The sequence below is a fragment of the Procambarus clarkii genome, chromosome 18 (genome assembly GCF_040958095.1).
Source record: "Procambarus clarkii isolate CNS0578487 chromosome 18, FALCON_Pclarkii_2.0, whole genome shotgun sequence".
NCBI classification, from domain to species: Eukaryota; Metazoa; Arthropoda; class Malacostraca; order Decapoda; family Cambaridae; genus Procambarus; species Procambarus clarkii.
In genome coordinates this window covers 39,834,250-39,855,630 of record NC_091167.1, presented here as the reverse complement: position 1 = coordinate 39,855,630, position 21,381 = coordinate 39,834,250, and the positions used below count along the sequence as shown (strand labels likewise).

The following is a 21,381-nucleotide window of genomic DNA, read 5'->3' as shown; positions in this document are numbered from 1 at the left end:
ACAGTGTCACCATAACCTCAGTGTTGACAGTGTCACCATAACCACAGTGTTGACAGTGTCACCATAACCACAGTGTTGACAGTGTCACCATAACCACAGTGTTGACAGTGTCACCATAACCACAGTGTTGACAGTGTCACCATAACCACAGTGTTGACAGTGTCACCATAACAGTGTTGACAGTGTCACCATAACCTCAGTGTTGACAGTGTCACCATAACCACAGTGTTGGCAGTGTCACCATAACCTCAGTGTTGACAGTGTCACCATAACCTCAGTGTTGACAGTGTCACCATAACCACAGTGTTGACAGTGTCACAAATAACCACAGTGTCACCATAACTACAGTGTCACCATAACCAGTGTTGTCAGTGTCACCATAACTACAGTGTCACCATAACTACAGTGTCACCATAACCAGTGTTGTCAGTGTCACCATAACTACAGTGTCACCATAACTACAGTGTCACCATAACTACAGTGTCACCATAACCAGTGTTGTCAGTGTCACCATAACAGTGTTGACAGTGTCACCATCACCTAAGTGTCACCATTAAGCAGGGCCCCCCCCATCACTAATCAACCTGAAGCTGGAGTAATATTGATCCCCCCCCCTCCTGTTTACCCTGGTACATGCCCTGTTAACGCCCTGTTCGGCCCTGTTTGCCGCCGTTGTTTGGGTTATTGACCTAACATTTGTGCCCTCAAGCGGCGCCATGATAGCTGATCTGGCCCCGTGCTGCGCTTTTTATGAAGAACCGGCGGGAGCCCTGCTTTGTCCGCCTGCTGTCTTGTGGGGGGGGGGTGGGAGGTGTGGGTGGGGGGGGGTTAGGTGTGGGGGTGTGGGGGTGTGTGGGTGTGGGTGAAATCACCTAAGGGTAGTTACAAGATGAGAGCTACGCTCGTGGTGTCCCGTCTTCCTCTCTGTGTGTGGGTGTGTGTGGGTGGGTGGGTGTGTGTGGGGGGGGGGATTGTGTGGGGGGGGGGGGCTTTCGTAGTTTGAAAATAAATTCTAGAATTGATTAAATTCACGGAAATGTTTTTACTTTAAAAATTTACAAAAGTTGTTTTTCAGTGTTTGTGTATACTGTGTTGGTATGTTTCTCTCTCTCTCTCTCTCTCTCTCTCTCTCTCTCTCTCTCTCTCTCTCTCTCTCTCTCTCTCTCTCTCTCTCTCTCTCTCTCTCTCTCCATCCATCCGTCCCTCCCTCCCTTCCCCTCCCCACTTGTAGGCAGTGTCCATTTTGACTGGACATCTGGAGTATGTTGAAGTGTGTGTGTGTGTTTGGTGAGGGGGAGGAGGGAGTGTGTGTATGTATACTCACCTGTTTGTGCATGCAGGATCGAGCATTAGCTCAATTTAGACTATTTTCTCTTCTATTCCCTATTTTTGGCCAATTTCCCTATCATATGTTCTTCTAAATTTACGAAGGAGTTTGTTTCTACAGCCTACTCCTTAGTTCATTCCATTCTCCCACTGCTCTTATGTTATAATAAACATTCTAACATTTCTATGACTCAAGTTCAAGTACGTTTATTGAGACAATAAAATACAGGTAAAAAAGTACAGAGTAGTTTAGGCTACTTCTACCCCCCCCCCCCTCCCATGACTGTCTTCAGTCTCACGCTTCCATCCCAACCCGTCGTTTAACAACCTGTCCTCTTAAACCAACCTGTCCTCTTAAACCAACCTGTCCTCTTAAACCAACCTGTCTTCTTAAACCAACCTGTCCTCTTAAACCAACCTGTCTTCTTAAACCAACCTGTCCTCTTAAACCAACCTGTCCTCTTAAACCAACCTGTCCTCTTAAACCAACCTGTCCTCTTAAACCAACCGGTCCTCTTAAAAAGAACGTCGCTTTTGGCTGTCTGCCCGTATGGCCGTATATGGGCGTAATATGAAAATGAAAAAAAATGAAAATAAATTTGGGGATTTTTTTCAACAACAGTAAGTTAAGGGTCCTCTGATAGGTTAGGTGGGCAGGAAATTCTCATAAAGTTTCAAAACGTTATGAAAAACGTTGATTGAAAGTTTCCTCTCCTAACCTTTCCGATAGTACCTACCTTACCTTGCGGTTAACTTGCCAGGATTTCGGGGCTCAACGTCCCTGCGGCCCGGTCCTCGACCAGGCCTCCTGGTTGGTTCTACTGGTCTTCTCTGTATTACTCTCTCGAGTACTGTGAAGGGGACGAGTGACCGTGCCATTGGTCCGTAGGTTAGTGCCGCCTGTCTGTCTGTCTCCTTGTATAGTGGTGCCACATTTGCCCTCTTCCAACAGCTCCAACAGCTTCCAACAACAGTATTAGTATACCTAGGTCATAAAAGTATTTGTGTGTACGTCTGATACCATACTCCTTGTGAGGGAGGAAATGTATATTTTTACCTCTCAGAATGTTTGGTAATATGTTTATTTGTGATGTGTGTCTATGTATATATTAACACGTTGTACTGAACGGGGTGAGAATAGCTTGAGCTACCTCATCCCTTTGTGTGTATTTTACCTCAATAAACTTATTTCAATTTCAATTTCAATTTCAACAGCTCGGCAATTCTCCCTTTGTACTCACCTATTTGTGCTTGCGGGGGTTGAGCTCTGGCTCTTTGGTCCCGCCTCTCAATTGTCAATCAACTGGTGTACAGGTTCCTGAACCTATTGGGCTCTATAATAAAACACACACACACACTTGTATGTGTGTGTGTGTGTGTGTGTGTGTGTGTGTGTGTGTGTGTGTGTGTGTGTGTGTGTGTGTGTGTGTGTGTGTGTGTGTGTGTGTGTATGTGTGTGTCCGCCCCCCCCCCCAGCACCTGACGAAGACCCTTCATCCTCTTCACCCCCCCCCCCCACCACTCGTGTCACTGGTGTCCTTGTTGTTCTTGCTGTAGCGGCTTGAGTGTACTTGTCGACCAGTTGCTGGTTGTAGTGTCCTTGTCGGGGTGTGTGTTGTTGTGGCTCTTGAGTCAGCGGGAGGTGTTTGTTGGGGGAGGGGGGGGGGGGTTGTGATGGATTAAAGGGATGGAGGAGGGAGGGAGGGAGGGAGGGAAGGTGAGGAGCCGCTTGACGTGTTGCAGGCGGACGTTGACGTGTTGCTGTCAGACGTTGACGTGTTGCTGTCAGACGTTGACGTGTTGCTGTCAGACGTTGACGTGTTGCTGGCAGACGTTGACGTGTTGCTGTCAGACGTTGACATGTTGCAGTCTGACGTTGACGTGTTGCAGTCTGACGTTGACGTGTTGCAGGCGGACGTTGACGTGTTGCAGTCAGACGTTGACGTGTTGTAGTCTGACGTTGACGTGTTGCAGTCTGACGTTGACGTGTTGCAGTCTGACGTTGACGTGTTGCAGTCAGACGTTGACGTGTTGCTGTCAGACGTTGACGTGTTGCTGTCAGACGTTGACGTGTTGCTGGCAGACGTTGACGTGTTGCTGTCAGACGTTGACATGTTGCTGTCAGACGTTGACGTGTTGCAGGCGGACGTTGACGTGTTGCAGTCAGACGTTGACGTGTTGTAGTCTGACGTTGACGTGTTGCAGTCTGACGTTGACGTGTTGCAGTCTGACGTTGACGTGTTGTAGTCTGACGTTGACGTGTTGCAGTCTGACGTTGACGTGTTGCTGTCAGACGTTGACGTGTTGCAGTCTGACGTTGACGTGTTGTAGTCTGACGTTGACGTGTTGCAGTCTGACGTTGACGTGTTGCAGTCTGACGTTGACGTGTTGTAGTCTGACGTTGACGTGTTGCAGTCTGACGTTGACGTGTTGCTGTCAGACGTTGACGTGTTGCTGTCAGACGTTGACGTGTTGCTGTCAGACGTTGACGTGTTGCAGTCTGACGTTGACGTGTTGCTGTCAGACGTTGACGTGTTGCAGTCTGACGTTGACGTGTTGCTGTCAGACGTTGACGTGTTGCTGTCAGACGTTGACGTGTTGCAGTCAGACGTTGACGTGTTGCTGTCCACACCCTAGACTTACCCTACACCCTAGACTTACCCTACACCCTAGACTTACCCTACACCCTAGACTTACCCTACACCCTAGACTTACCCCACACCCTAGACTTACCCTACACCCTAGACTTACCCTACACCCTAGACTTACCCTACACCCTAGACTTACCCCACACCCTAGACTTACCCTACACCCTAGACTTACCCTACACCCTAGACTTACCCTACACCCTAGCCTTACCCTACACCCTAGACTTACCCTACACCCTAGCCTTACCCTACACCCTAGACTTACCCTACATCCTAGACTTACCCTACACCCTAGACTTACCCTACATCCTAGACTTACCCTACACCCTAGCCTTACCCTACACCCTAGCCTTACCCTACACCCTAGCCTTACCCTACACCCTAGACTTACCCTACACCCTAGCCTTACCCTACACCCTAGACTTACCCTACACCCTAGCCTTACCCTACACCCTAGACTTACCCTACTCCCTAGCCTTACCCTACACCCTAGACTTACCCTACACCCTAGCCTTACCCTACACCCTAGACTTACCCTACACCCTAGACTTACCCTACACCCTAGACTTACCCTAGACACAGGGAAACCCCAGTGGACTATGGGTAGAAGAGAGAGACCACCTGTTGTACTGTAAGGGCTTCTACCCTCCCTCTCCCTCCCTCCCTACCTTCCTACCTCCCTCAGGCATCTTACCCCTCCCTTTATTCCCCTTCTCTCTCTCCCCCTCTTTTGTTCTTCCTCTCCCTGCCCCCGTATGGCGTCTTGTGTGTGGGTTCCTCCTTTATTTGGTCGTGTTTTGCTGCTCTCTCTCTCTCTGTCTCTGTTTCTGTCTCTCTCTGTCTCTCTGTCTCTGTTTCTGTCTCTGTTTCTGTCTCTCTCTCTCTCTCTCTCTCTCTCTCTCTCTCTCTCTCTCTCTCTCTCTCTCTCTCTCTGTCTGTTTCTCTCTCTCTCTCTCTCTCTCTCTCTCTCTCTCTCTCTCTCTCTCTCTCTCTCTCTCTCTCTCTCTCTCTCTCTTTATCACGAAAAAAGTTTAATATATTAATTCTATCTGCTTCTCTCATTCTTTTTATTCTCCAATTTTCTCTTTTTCCCTATTTTTTTTCTCAAAGTTTGTGTATTGCTTCTATTCTGCCTTCTTCCACTTTATTTGCTTCTCTTATTCTGTCTACTTCCCCAATACTTGACTTCTTATACCATCTACTTTGTTAGAACTATCGCGGTGTTGTGGTGTCTGATCCACACACATGTGTACACTGGACTCTTGTTATTATAAGTACTATTCAATAAACAACAACACAGCTTTAGAGAAGGAAAATCCTGCCTGAGGAAGTTCCAAGAGTTGTATGATAAAGTAACGAGAATAAGGCAAGACAGAGAAGGATGGGCAGACTGCATATTTCTGGACTGCCCAAAAGCCTTTAATACAGTACCAGACAGAAGGCTACTATACAAACTAGAGAGACAGGCGGGAATAGACGGAAACGCACTATCATGGGTAAGGAGTTACCTGACAGACAGGTGTCAGAGAGTGACAGTGAGGGGCGAGGAGTCGGACTGGCGTAGAGTAACAAGCGGAGTGCCTCAAAGATCACTCCTGGGTCCAGCTCGTCCTCCCAAAATGGGGAGGTAAATGTAACAGCACAAGTGCAATTATGTACTGTGTATGACAGTAAGGAAATGTACTTATTACATTTAGTATTAAACCGTACTGTCAAATCGGAGAGGATGGCAGCCATTCTATTCCTCATTTATGTAAATGACTTGACTGCTGGAGTCGAGTCTTTTATGTCAATGTTTACAGATGATGCAAAACTAATGAGGAAGGTTGAGACAGATGAGGAATGTAAGATTCTCCAGGATGACTTGAACAGGTTGAAGAGATGGTCCGAGAAATGACTGTTAGAGCTTAACCCCAACAAGTGCAAGGTGATGAAAATGGGGACAGGAGCCAGGTGACCGACAGACGATGAAGGGAAACTACCTCCATAACGTCTACCGTCTAGAGCAAAAGACCTGAGAGAGGACACAACACCAAACCTAACTCCAGAGGCTCATATAAATAGAATAACGTCAGCCACAAACTCTACTCTGGCAAAAGTCAGAACATCCTTCAGGAACTTGAATAAGGAAGCTTTTAGATCACCGTGTACCGCCTGTGAGGCCAGTCTTAGAGTATGCCGCACCATCCTGGAGCCCCATCTTAAAAAAAACATAAGGAAGTTCGAAAAGGTGCAGAAGTTTGCAACGAGACTCGTCCCAGAGCTGCGAGGGATGAACTACAAAGACAGACTGAAGGAACTAAACCTGACGACGTTAGAAAGAAGGAGGGAGAGTGGGGGGACATGGTACAGACGTATAAAATACTTAGAGGGATTGACAAGTTGGAGAGAGAGAGAAAAAAGGTTTCAATTGTGCTTTGCCTCCATCAGTCACGAGCGTTGACTTTCCGTTCTCGTCTAACACAGTTTGATCTACTTGATATCTTTCTCTTTTGGGAGGAAAGTAATAATTGTCCTCTATGGTGCTTTTAAATGTAATCTCTGTTAAAAAGTATCACACAATCTCAAACATGAAAAAGACAAAACTTCTAATTGTCAATAACAGAAGTAATAAGAAGTACACCATCATTTATGTGTATTATTCCAGTATGAAAATGTGTTCTGAATAATTTGTGTCGTGTGCAATGTTGAGGTGGAGGCGGCGGTCCCTAGGGTACACCCATGTCCCTGACGCTGATGGACCTGTCCCTGGCGGCCATATTGGCGGCCATATTGGGACACATCTCCCTACACCAAAATCACTAACCCATCCTTACTGTCACCTGGGAAACATTTTGTGAAGAGACCAGATGTCTACTGTCATCCAGTGTCATGTCTACTGTCACCCAGTGTCATGTCTACTGTCACCCAGTGTCATGTCTACTGTCACCCAGTGTCATGTCTACTGTCACCCAGTGTCATGTCTACTGTCACCCAGTGTCATGTCTACTGTCACCCAGTGTCATGTCTACTGTCACCCAGTGTCATGTCTACTGTCACCCAGTGTCATGTCTACTGTCACCCAGTGTCATGTCTACTGTCACCCAGTGTCATGTCTACTGTCACCCAGTGTCATGTCTACTGTCACCCAGTGTCATGTCTACTGTCACCCAGTGTCATGTCTACTGTCACCCAGTGTCATGTCTACTGTCACCCAGTGTCATGTCTGCTGTCACCCAGTGCCATGTCTACTGTCACCCAGTGTCATGTCTACTGTGACCCAGTGTCATGTCTACTGTCACCCAGTGTCATATCTACTGTCACCCACTGTCATATCTACTGTCACCCACTGTCATGTCAGTGTGTCAGGACACCACTTGTGGTCAATGTACCACTCACCCCCCCCCCCACGCCCCGTCCTCTCTACAGTCATAACTTCCCGCCAAATCTCATATTCCAAAATGAAATAAAGAACGTTTCCGCTTCAGTAAAATGCTGTCTTCTAGAATTTCACTTCCCCCCCTCCCACCCCACCTGTCCCCCCTCCCCTCCCACCCCACCTGTCCACCTCCCCCCTTTCCCTTCCACCCCAACTTTTCCATTCAACCCCCCCTCCCCCTCCCATCCCCCTTCCTCTAACTTCCCTCGAACAACTGACTCTCATTCACATCCTCTCTGATCCCTCTTCTGTGCGGTATAAACGATTCCCTAAAACTGTCTGTGATCCTGTTTGAGGGGTGAAGGGTGCAGGCTCCGTCCCCCCGGGTCCGGCGGCGGGGTAAGCGATCCCGCGCCTTCTGCCACCGATATTCCCCCGCCGATACCTTAGTAGGTACTCGCTGCTCACCAGGTGTAAGCGATATGACTGTCTGGCGGCAGGAAGAGGCTTCACCTCTCTGCGCCTCAAGGGCGGAAAGCGCGGGAAAGGCTGGGGAACGCCCGCCCCTACACACCAGCTGGGGATGGGAGGGTTTTGTGTGGGAAAGGGAGGGTGAGTTAGCGGAGTTGCGAGTGTATCAGATTTTGCGTGTGTGTGTTTACCTAATTGTGGTCACCTAATTGTTCTTGCGCGGGGGTTGAGCTTTGGCTCTTTGGTCCCGCCTCTCAACTGTCAATCAATCAACTGTTACCAACTACTAATTTATTTTATTTTATTTTATTCCCCCCCCCCCTCCCAACACACACCCATGAAGCAGCCCGAAACAGCTGTCTAACTCCCAGGTACCTATTTACTGCTAGGTAACAGGGGCATCAGGGTGAAAGAAACTCTTCCCATTTGTTTCCGCCTCCACCGGGGATCGAACCCGGAACCTCAGGACTACGAATCCGAAGTGCTATCCACTCAGCCACCAGGCCCCTAGGTCATAGTGCTGTAGAGCAGTGTGACGTCGTAGTATTGCCCCTATGGTGCCGGTCGACCGAGCGGATAGCACGCTGGACTTGTGATCCTGTGGTCCTGGGTTCGATCCCAGGCACCGGCGAAAAACAATGGGCAGAGTTTCTTTCACCCTATCCCCCTGTTACCTAGCAGTAAATAGGTACCTGGGTGTTAGTAAGCTGTCACGGGCTGCTTCCTGGGGGTGGAGGCCTGGTCGAGGACCGGGCCGCGGGGACACTAAAAAGCCCCGAAATCATCTCAAGATAACCTCAAGATAGGTGGCTGAGGGCAGCACCGTGCTGGGTGTGCTGGACTTGTTGTGTTCACTACTAAGAATGCTGACACGGGACAACGGAACACATCTCTTAGCGTCAGGACAAAATATAACTCAAAAAGGAACTTTGGAGAGTTAATTTTTCAACTTCTCAAGTGAAGACATTAAGAAATATAGAGAAAATTCGTGGCCTTGACCTCACCCTGTCTGTCATGTTCAGTAACATACGCCTACACTATTGACTGGAACCAAAATATACAAATATATATATGAAGAGATATAGTGGTTTTAGTCTTATTATGTTATAGTGACGTCTGACTCACCATCACTCACCATAGCGAGGTCTGGCTCACCATAGCGAGGTCTGGCTCACCATAGCGAGGTCTGGCTCACCATAGCGAGGTCTGCCTCACCATAGCGAGGTCTGCCTCACCATAGCGAGGTCTGCCTCACCATAGCGAGGTCTGGCTCACCATAGCGAGGTCTGCCTCACCATAGCGAGGTCTGCCTCACCATAGCGAGGTCTGGCTCACCACCACTCACCATAGCGAGGTCTGGCTCACCATCACTCATCATAGCGAGGTCTGGCTCACCACCACTCACCATAGCGAGGTCTGGCTCACCATCACTCATCATAGCGAGGTCTGGCTCACCACCACTCACCATAGCGAGGTCCTGCCTCACCATAGCGAGGTCTGCCTCACCATAGCGAGGTCTGCCTCACCATAGCGAGGTCTGCCTCACCATAGCGAGGTCTGCCTCACCATAGCGAGGTCTGGCCTCACCATAGCGAGGTCTGGCTCACCATAGCGAGGTCTGGCCTCACCATAGCGAGGTCTGCCTCACCATAGCGAGGTCTGCCTCACCATAGCGAGGTCTGCCTCACCATAGCGAGGTCTGCCTCACCATAGCGAGGTCTGCCTCACCATAGCGAGGTCTGCCTCACCATAGCGAGGTCTGCCTCACCATAGCGAGGTCTGGCCTCACCATAGCGAGGTCTGCCTCACCATAGCGAGGTCTGCCTCACCATAGCGAGGTCTGCCTCACCATAGCGAGGTCTGGCTCACCATAGCGAGGTCTGCCTCACCATAGCGAGGTCTGCCTCACCATAGCGAGGTCTGCCTCACCATAGCGAGGTCTGCCTCACCATAGCGAGGTCTGCCTCACCATAGCGAGGTCTGCTCACCACCACTCACCATAGCGAGGTCTGGCTCACCATCACTCATCATAGCGAGGTCTGGCTCACCACCACTCACCATAGCGAGGTCTGGCTCACCATCCCTCACCATAGCGAGGTCTGCCTCACCATCCGTCATTACAGTGAGGTGTCTCACCACTCATTATACAGGTGGTGTCCGAGCTGTGTTAACACCCCCCCCCCCCCCGGGGGAGAGAATAATAGTGACCCGCCAGTGACGGGTGTGTAGCCCCCCCCCCTGGTCCTCGCTTCATAAAACACAGAAATTGTTGTTTTTCGTGGGTGTACCGCCGTGGGTAAGGCCATGTATACCCCGGACTGTCAGGCATACATACATGTAGGGCCCGCTGGGCGTGTGGTCATATATACACGGACCCCTCTGGTGTATGCCCACGTATGTATAGACCGCCGAGTGTACGTATATATATAATATATATATATATATATATATATATATATATATATATATATATATATATATATATATATATATATATATATAATATAATCTTTAGACAACACCCACCAGTGGGACTCGAACCCAGAAAGCACAACTACCTTCCAGTAGCTGCCATAACTAGTACGCTTTAACCCACTACACCATCAGACCCTACAAAAGAAGTAGAGACTTCGAGATATATATACATCTCAAATATCTCCACTTCCCGAGGGCGCCAGATAAGTGTGAGGTTAGTCTGCGTTTTTCATCAAGCCACTGTCAATGTGAGAGAACTCGTGTCCAGCTATAAGCCTATACTTGCATAAACCACAAGTGAAGATTAACAATCTTTGGACAACACCCACCTAGTGGGACTCGAACCCAGAAAGCACAACTACCTTCCAGTAGCTGCCATAACTAGTACGCTTTAACCCACTACACCATCAGACCCTACAAAAGAAGTAGAGACTTCGAGATATATATACATCTCAAATATCTCCACTTCCCGAGGGCGCCAGATAAGTGTGAGGTTAGTCTGCGTTTTTCATCAAGCTACTGTCAATGTGAGAGAACTCGTGTCCAGCTATAAGCCTATACTTGCATAAACCACAAGTGAAGATTAACAATCTTTGGACTTTGGAGTCCCACTGGTGGGTGTTGTCCAAAGATTGTTAATCTTCACTTGTGGTTTATGCAAGTATAGGCTTATAGCTGGACACGAGTTCTCTCACATTGACAGTAGCTTGATGAAAAACGCAGACTAACCTCACACTTATCTGGCGCCCTCGGGAAGTGGAGATATTTGAGATGTATATATATCTCGAAGTCTCTACTTCTTTTGTAGGGTCTGATGGTGTAGTGGGTTAAAGCGTACTAGTTATGGCAGCTACTGGAAGGTAGTTTTGCTTTCTGGGTTCGAGTCCCACTGGTGGGTGTTGTCCAAAGATTGTTAATCTTCACTTGTGGTTTATGCAAGTATAGGCTTATAGCTGGACACGAGTTCTCTCACATTGACAGTGGCTTGATGAAAAATGCAGACTAACCTCACACTTATCTGGCGCCCTCGGGAAGTGGAGATATTTGAGATGTATATATATCTCGAAGTCTCTACTTCTTTTGTAGGGTCTGATGGTGTAGTGGGTTAAAGTGTACTAGTTATGGCAGCTACTGGAAGGTAGTTGTGCTTTCTGGGTTCGAGTCCCACTGGTGGGTGTTGTCCAAAGATTGTTAATCTTCACTTGTGGTTTATGCAAGTATAGGCATATATATATATATATATATATATATATATATATATATATATATATATATATATATATATATATATATATATATATATATATATATATATATATATATATATATGTACGGACCACGAGGCGTAGGGACATGTATTCACCTAGTTGTGCTTGCGTGGGTTGAACTCTGGCTCTTTCGGCCCGCCTCTCAACTGTTAATCAAACAACAATTTTTTTTACCCATTCCCAGGAAACAGCCCATAACAGGTGTCTAACTCCCAGGTACCTATTTACTGCTAGGTGAACAGGGGCACCAGGGTGAAAGAACCTCTGCCCATTTGTTTCCGTCATCGCCGGGGATCGATCCCCGGTCCCAAGGACTATGAATCCTGAGCGCTGTCCACTCAGCTCCCCACATGGGTCACCAGGCCCCCACATGGATCACCAACCCCCCACATGGGCCACCAGGCCCCCCACATGGGCCACCAGGCCCCCCACATGGGTCACCAGGCTCCCCACATGGATCACCAGGCCCATGTGGGGCCGGGCCACAGGGCGTACGGTCATGTATGGCTGGTCCCCGTGTGCGTACATGTATGTATAGACGGAACGTGCGTACATGCACACAGAGGAGAGTGGCGTCAGGCAGCACCACTAAACCAAACATTTATACGGTCACGCTGGTTCCATTGTTTGTTTACATCTGGGCTTTAAATCCCCCAAAGAGACTACGCCTCAAGAATATTTTCAAGTGATGTCAAATTGATTGCAATTTCTTATACATTTCATACATTATTGTTATTTTCAATTTGTAGTTCCGTTGTTCAATATTTCGCAAACATAAAATGTTTAATATTCCTTATGAAAGTAAGGAGAAAAGAAATGAAAGAAAGTGATATATTTAGGTCCGTCAGCGCTGCCCGCCCCCCGACCCCGTCCGCGGCCGCTGATTGGTCAGCTTCAGGCAAGCCACGATCACTCACCGCCGCCCATCCATAACCTGCGGAAATTACCTTCTAAACAACGCAATATCAGATCAAATACGCGCATATCTATCACAATACGCTACAACATACCATCCGCATGAATGTGAAAATGTAGGTATATGTCTATGTAGGCGTAGGAACGGGACGAGAGAGTGAGGAATCGATAGTTGTTAATTCGGCAGCTGTCAGGCGTCCGGTACGACACTCTGGGCCTTGGCTGGCATCATGAAGAGCACGTGTAGGGAGTCGATACCCACATAACGCGTGTTGACGCCGCGGCTGACGCATCTCCCGAGCGACTCCGCCTCCACCAGTGACCGCTTACCGCTACCAAACATGACACGGAAAGAACCTTTACTCGCGTAATTACTCCGAGTGATAAGAGACTGTGGGCCTTGAACGCTACGTCTAATGTGACGCACCCAGAACAAAGAACAGTAACGCAGTGAGTCTGGAGTTGTTTTTGGACGTTCTGGAAAAAAAATGATTCTATACGGAAACGCAGCCCTGACGCCCTCGCCGTCGCTGTCGTCGTCGTCGTCGTCGCCGGCGTCACAGACGAGCATGTCGCCACAGTGTGGGGCGACCGACGTCACCCTCACACGATGCAAGAACGAGCTAAGCGACCTCCTGTTGCCTCCCTCCATCCACCCCATGTTGATGTGTGAGTGTCACTAGAGTGCCTCGTGATGTGTGAGTGTCACCAGAGTGCCTCTCTTGATGTGTGCCACCAGAGTGCCTCTCTTGATGTGTGCCACCAGAGTGCCTCTCTTGATGTGTGCCACCAGAGTCCCTCTCTTGATGTGTGCCACCAGAGTCCCTCTCTTTATGCGTGCCTCCAGAGTGCCTCTCTTGATGTGTGAGTGTCACCAGAGTGCCTCTCTTGATGTGTGAGTGTCACCAGAGTGCCTCTCTTGATGTGTGAGTGTCACCAGAGTGCCTCTCTTGATGTGTGAGTGTCACCAGAGTGCCTCTTGATGTGTCAGTGCCACTTGATAGTAGGTCCGATATATATATATATATATATATATATATATATATATATATATATATATATATATATAGATAGAGAGAGAGAGAGAGAGAGAGAGAGAGAGAGAGAGAGAGAGAGAGAGAGAGAGAGAGAGAGAGAGAGAGAGAGAGAGAGAGAGCAGGTTGATATAAGCAGGAGCCGCCGAGTATAGGCCAATAGGTCTTCTACAGTTTCCTAGATTCTTATGTTGTAAGGGTGACGCTTAAGTTGTGCTTATATTGTTTGTATGTCAAGTAATTTTGTGTATGTTGTATATACTGTATGTATGTATGTTGTATATACTGTATGTATGTTGTATATACTGTATGTATGTATGTTGTATATACTATATGTATGTTGTATATAATGTATGTTGTATATACTGTATGTTGTATATACTGTATGTATGTTGTATATACTGGATGTACGTGTTTGTATTTGTTGTATATCCATTTCTTGTTTATGAACATACTTTGTGCTTGGTGTGTGTGTGCAACTGTTGAATGTGCACGCGCGCGCGCGCACACACACACACACACACACACACACACACACACACACACACACACACACACACACACACACACACACACAGATACATGGGCCTCGCGGCTGAGTGGACAACGCTCGGGGGTCGAGATCCTAATAGCTTGGGTTCGATTCCCGGCTGAGACGGAAACAAATAGCCAGAGTTTCTTTCACCCTGATGGACCTGTTCACCTAGCAGTAAATAGATACCTAGGAGCTAGACAGCTGCTACGGACTGCTTCCCGGGGATGTGTGCGTGTATTAGAGATAAATATATGTAGTAGACATAACAGCAGAAAAATAGATTGGTTAGAAAGGCGAGGCCCAAGAGCTAATATACCTCGATTCTGCAGACACAAATAGTAAATACACACGCACATTAAAGTGGGTGAAAGTGTACCTAACAGAAGGAAGACAGAAAGTCATAGTAAGAGGCGAGTTATAAGACTGGAGAGAGAGGTGAGGAGTGGAGTGCCTCCAGGGCGGTACTGATGCCCGGCCTCTTAATGATGTACACAAATTATCTAACACAGGAAATAAGTTTACGGGCTCACCATAGCCGGTGCTACATGGACACTTCGTTCTGAGTAGCTAAATCTGAAACTAACAACAACAACAGGAAATAAGTTCATTCTTATTTGTGTTTGCAGACAATGCTAAAGTAACAAGGATCAGAATTGAGGAGGATTGTATTATATCGCAAGATTGTGACCGTATTAATAGGAGAGCGTAGGCCTTAATTACAGTACAGGATGAAGGAAAGGCTGTTTGACACTTGTGAAGAAGAGAGTGACATACCACATCTATCACCAGAGGGACACATCAGCAGGATTACGAGGGCAGGATAACGAGAGCAGGATATACCATACTGGCAAACCTCCGGTTATCCTTCAGCAAACTGGACAACGATCCCTTCCGGGCGCTATATACATCCCTTGTGAGACCTGTTATTGAGCATGTTGTCCCGGCATGGAACCCCGACCTCAAGAGACACGACACTAGAAAAATTCCAAATATATGCAACAAGACTCGTTCCTGAGCTAAGGGGACTGAGCTATGAAGAAAGACTGAGGGAGCTGGACCTCGCCACACTGGAGGGAAGGAGGAATAGGGACATGATTACGACTTACAATAGTCTTAAAATAAACTGCTCAGACACAGAAGTAATGTTCAAAGTGTAAAAAAAATAGTGTTATCACTCTCTATGATACACATGCCATTCTCTATGATACATTTACATTCTACATGAATGTACATTCTACATGAGAACAGATACATTCTCTATGAACACATGCCTATAATGTGGGGGCAGATATAGGTCTATAAACTGGGGTCGATTAAACCTATCCTTCTATCCAGTTATTTTCAATATTCTTAAACACATACGATGATTTGTGGTATTTTCAATATCTGCCGAAAAAGATTGAAAAGATGTAGATACATCATGCTGTTGTGGACGGTAAATTACAGTGTCAGTTTGACAGAGTGGAACAGGTGAACTATAGTGGCAAGCCTCATACCGAAGCGTTGATCAAATACATGCCATTGTAAGAGTAAAACCAGGAGCTGTTATTGTTAGGATGATGCACACGCTATGAAGTGTTGCATGGTTATTGTCGTACTCCAGTGTGTGTGTGTGTGTGTTTACTATTTGTATTTGCTATTTGCACCTACTAGGTACAATGTAGCTCTTGGACCCCGCCTTTCTAACCGTCGCTAGTTTAATGTACTTACTGCTGAACTATTTTTCTTTTTATCTGCTGCACCCCCCCCCCCTCTCTCTCTCTCTCTCTCTCTCTCTCTCTCTCTCTTCTTCTTCTTTCTTCTTTCTTTCTTTCTTTCTTTCTTTCCCCCCCCCCCACAACATTCCCTACTTACCAATGTGTGTTAGGGATTGTGAGGAATATGTAGGTTGTAACGTCATAAATATACTTATTAAATTAACTTCAATGGATGCACAAGTCTGTTTTCATGTTAGATGAACTCATACAGCCGCATGTGTTGGGTTAAGCATGTTCAATCACAATAGGAATTTTGTCGTATAAATATTATCATATTGTGCATGTTCAGGCGTCGGTTAGGTGAGATTGGCAAATATTTATATTTGTAGTAGGTGGGTGAAGCACTCAACCCATCCTCAGGGTTAGTCCATTCCATCCAGCGGTCGACCCCAAAGACGTGTTCAGCAATTTTAACACCTCTTCAATCAAAATAGGAGTTTTCTCAAATATAAATTTATATTGTTATATATTAGCATACTGTCCATATTTAGGCATAGGTTAGGTTAGGTGTTTAGGTTGTGTTGGCGAATATTTGTATTTGTAGTACGTGGGTGAAGCATTTACAGCGTTGTGGTTCGAACACAAGTCGTCAATGAAGCACTTGTTCAGGAAGTGTTCGGACGTCATCAGTTGTAAGTCGTGTGTAAATGGTTTTCATTCATAAACAGGTTTGGCGGGTGGATGGAATGAACCTTGGCCTGTGTTTATGAGGACGGACTGCGCATTTACCTGAACTACGATTCGCACAGAGATCAGCCAGCAAATCACTGTTCGAAAAATGTTCGCACGTCATCAGTTGTGAGTCAACCCGTCCTCATCAACAACGCCAAATGCTCGTTAATCCAGCCGCCAAACCCCGTGTTGACGACTGAACAACATGTTCCAGGAGATAACTGATGAGGTGTTCAAGCTTGTCTCGGGACGTGGTTCATTGTGTGCTTCAGTCGCTCTAAAGGCTCCGTCCTCCTCCTCCAGATATCAACAATGACCAACACAACCATCTAATTATTTAACACATTCTAGCAGCAAATAGTATTCATTTATATTTGAGAAAATATAAATTTGGAATACGCGGAAGATTAAAATTGATGACTGCATGTATGTGATCGACCACTGATTGGTGGACCCCATCCTGAGGACAAGCTGAACCACATATATACCTAACAAATTCAAAATATGTTAATTGGCCGCAGCTTTGACGAGCCTCGCCTGCGGATGGGTTAGTAGGTTGAAGATCAGTTGATTCACTCAAGGATAGCCAAAAAGTGGTTTGTTATCATATATAAATTCATATTATTATACATACAAATAATATATATAGTTAGGCGCAGGTTAGGTTAGGTGTTTAGGTTCTGTTGGCGATGATTTGTATTTGCAGCATGTGGGTGAAGCATTTATAAAATTGTGGTTCGAAGAGAGGACGTGAACAAAACACTTGTTACAGTAGTATTCGGATGCCATCAGTTGTGAGTCTTGTGTAAACCGGTTTAAATTCATAAACAGAGGGTTTGGCGGCTGCATTAACGAGCTTGGCTCTTTGTATTCGAGGTTCGGGCTGGTTTCATATTTGTAACCAAAGGTTGACAAAAGATGAATACAGATTCTTAAGTACTTGCGAACTACTTAATAAATATGACCTTAGAATTATTCTCCAGACAAGCCAGTTGTCCTGTCAATACAGCCTAGTGAACACCTCCTCCCGACTCAGATTTTATATATCTTTGGAACTAAGAGTAAATTTCGCGCGAGAGGTTATCTTGAGATGATTTCGGGGCTTTAGTGTCCCCGCGGCCCGGTCCTCGACCAGGCCTCCACCCCCTAGGAAGCAGCCCGTGACAGCTGACTATAACACCCAGGTACCTATTTTACTGCTAGGTAACAGGGGCATAGGGTGAAAGAAATTCTGCCTATTGTTTCTCGCCGGCGCCTGGGATCGAACCCAGGATCACGAGTCCAGCGTGCTGTCCGCTCGGCCGACCGGCTCCCCAAATACCTGTGCAAGAGCGCGCGCAATGATGCAACAGCACGTTAATCGGTGGCAGAGAGCGGTAGTAGTGACAGACCAACACCCCCAACATGAGCTGATTGAAACATTGACCCCTGCTGGAGCGAGGGTGTAACTTATGTGTTAGTCTCCCTACACCTGACTCCCGAGCCCGCACAGCTGTACCGCACACCTGTCTGCCCCAACACGTGTCCGAACACGTGTGTGTCTCCGGGTGGTGGACTGTGTGATGGTGGTTATGTAAAGTATGGTGTATAGTGTGATGGTGACGTATGCTGAGGTGTATAGTGTCAGCGGCGGTGATGTATGGTGTGTTGATGTGTGTTAATGTGTAGTGTGGTGCTGTATGGTGTGTTGTAGTGTGGTGCTGTATGGTGTGTGTTGTAGTGTGGTGCTGTATGGCGTGTGTTGTAGTGTGGTGCTGTAGTGTGGTGCTGTATGGTGTGTGTTGTAGTGTGGTGCTGTATGGTGTGTTGTAGTGTGGTGCTGTATGGTGTGTGCTGTAGTGTGGTGCTGTATGGTGTGTGTTGTAGTGTGGTGCTGTATGGTGTGTGTTGTAGTGTGGTGCTGTATGGTGTGTGTTGTAGTGTGGTGCTGTATGGTGTGTGTTGTAGTGTGGTGCTGTATGGTGTGTGTTGCGAGTTTATGGTGACTTATGGTGTATACAGTATGTTTATAATGTACCAGCTGTACCCGGCCACGCGTTGCTGTGGCTCAACAACCTTCCCCGGTCTCCCAGTCCTCTCCACCATTCCCCCACTTCTCCGTCCCCCTCGTCCTCCTAACCATTCCCCACACCATAGTCCTCTCATCCTCCCCACCATCTTCCACTCCCCCCGTCCCCTCGTCCTCCCCACCATTCCCCCGTCCCCTAATCCTCCCCACATTTACCCCCTCCCCTGTCTCGTCGTCCTCCCCTGTCTCGTCGTCCTCCCCTGTCTCGTCGTCCTCCCCACCATTCCCCACTCCCTCGTCCGATGCATTCCCAAATGATCTGATGTTCCTATCACTGAAATATAAGAAAAACAGTTAAAAACGAAATAAAAACAGTTAAAAAATAAACAAATAAACTACACTCACGAAATGAACATTACGGTAAACAACTCGGCTCAAGTCCAACGCAATGTCACACAAAATAATTCAATCAAAATGAAAATAAATTGAAATATATTAAAATTAAATTTGTCATTGCAATCGGAAACATTGAAATGAAATCGTAAGATATTTAGGATAGCGTGAGTTGCTCTTACGTGCAACAGATGGCGTTGTTTCTTAAAAAAACACTTTTTACCTGACACAGGTGTGGCATTTATACTTATACTTCCGAAATGAAGGGTATGGATAAACAACACAGCTCAATTCCAATGCAATGTCACACAAGATAATTAAATCAAATTGAAAATAAATCGTAATCTATGAAAATTCAATTTATCAATGCAATCGGAAACGTTGAAATGGAATCGTAACATATTTAGTATAGTGTGTGTGTGTGTGTTGCTATTACGTGCAACAGATGGAGCTGTTTTTTAAAAAAAAGCATGTTTTTACCTGTCATAGGTGTGGCATCTATGTAGTAGGTATATAAAAATATGCATGTATTCGAATGCAACGTTTTAAAAATTTCAAAACAATTGGTGAAGAACTTTCGGAGATTACAGCGTGTGTTGCTCTTACGTCCAACGATTGGCGCTGTTTTTCAAAACAAGCATGTTTTTTACCTGTCACAGGTGAGGCATGTATAGTAGATACATAAAAAAGACGCGCCTATTCGAATGCAACGTTGTGTCAACATTTCAAAGCAATCGGTAAAGAGGTTTCGATGATTTCCCTCACATGAAAAACATATGAAAAACACAGCTTTTCAGAAAAGCACGTTTTTTTTTTTACCGTCACAGACGTGACATCTATATAGCATGTATATAAAAACCCGCTCGGATGCGAATGGAACGTTGTGTGAAAATTTCAAAGCAATCGGTGAAGAACTTTCGGAGATTAGCGGTTATGCACAAACGAACATTTCCATTTGTATTTATATAGATTGTGGTGTATAATACAGATAGATGTAGTGTTATGGTGATGTACAGTGTTCTCACCTACGTGCCAGTGTTGTGAATCAGTGTTATCTAAGTGAGTAACGAATGCTGGCGTTGAAATATGACTGAAGCAGGTGTATGCGAAAATTCGATTCCCTTTTATGCTATCCTTATTTCGCTCTCTTTCGTTATCGTTATCGTGACTGTTGATGACTGTGTGGTGAGTGATCAGAGTTGCCCCAAGTGTAGTGAAGTAGCCTACCCTCATTCTGGTACCTGTTTATCATTTTTTTCTACAAAGTCTTATATAAGAACGGATGTTTATAACCATTTAAATACGACAATGGGGGATAGAATATGGGGTTTAATGGGCGGGTGGGGGTGGGGGGTTGGAAGGTGAATTCGCTGCCTCCACCCATTATTTTATAAGCCTATTGGGGTGGGGGTGTGTGTTAATTATATTAACTCGATATATCCGCTAATGATACCATCTACTCCTCAGTGAGCGCCTTTCACTTGTTATACATAACAAGTTTGTATAATAAAAGTAGAGTACATAACACACATTTAACATATTTTCCTCGATTAGTTTATATTTTAACTCTGCATGTGAACACATCTCCCCTGGTGTGTACCTGGTGTGTACCTGGTGTGTACCTTGTGTGTACCTTGTGTGTACCTTGTGTGTACCTTGTGTGTACGTGGTGTGTACCTGGTGTGTACCTTGTGTGTACCTTGTGTGTACCTTGTGTGTACCTTGTGTGTACCTTGTGTGTACGTGGTGTGTACCTTGTGTGTACCTTGTGTGTACCTTGTGTGTACCTGGTGTGTACCTGGTGTGTACCTTGTGTGTACCTGGTGTGTACCTTGTGTGTACCTTGTGTGTACCTTGTGTGTACGTGGTGTGTACCTTGTGTGTACCTGGTGTGTACCTTGTGTGTATCTGGTGTGTACCTTGTGTGTACCTTGTGTGTACCTGGTGTGTACCTGGTGTGTACCTTGTGTGTACCTTGTGTGTACCTGGTGTGTACCTTGTGTGTACCTTGTGTGTACGTTGTGTGTACCTGGTGTGTACCTTGTGTGTACCTTGTGTGTACCTTGTGTGTACCTGGTGTGTACCTTGTGTGTACCTTGTGTGTACCTGGTGTGTACCTGGTGTGTACCTTGTGTGTACCTTGTGTGTACCTGGTGTGTACCTTGTGTGTACCTTGTGTGTACCTGGTGTGTACCTTGTGTGTCCTTGCCTGGTGTGTCCCTGCCTGGTGTGTACCTTGTGTGTCCCTGCCTGGTGTGTACCTTGTGTGTCCCTGCCTGGTGTAGGGGGGCCTGCACCACCACGCCTTGGGGGGGGGCATGGGTGCACTTGTACACCTGTTCACCTGTCAGCCTTGGGGCTGCAGGTGTGTGTATGTGTGTGTATGTTGTGTTGTGTGTGTGTTTGTGTGTGTGTGTTCTCACTTTTTTGTTCAGCCTGCAGGATTGAACGTCAGTTCTGGGGCTCCACCTCTCAAGTCTCTGTTTCGTGTCAAACAAAAACTCTTTAAATGTTTCACTTC

At 46.5% G+C, this 21,381-nt stretch overlaps 1 protein-coding gene and 1 long non-coding RNA gene across 2 annotated transcripts in view; both read left to right on the top strand.

Annotated features, from left to right (window-relative positions):
- Positions 1-21,381, top strand: part of LOC138365874 (uncharacterized) — a 471,205-nt gene that overhangs the window by 329,678 nt on the left and 120,146 nt on the right. The gene's annotated exons all lie outside the window — the stretch shown is intronic.
- Positions 12,746-21,381, top strand: part of LOC123750466 (LIM/homeobox protein Lhx3) — a gene marked incomplete in the record, with an annotated part of 90,492 nt that continues 81,856 nt past the window's right edge. Inside the window, 1 exon segment of the mRNA XM_069326517.1 lies at positions 12,746-13,130. Coding sequence (XP_069182618.1) covers positions 12,950-13,130 — 181 coding nt within the window.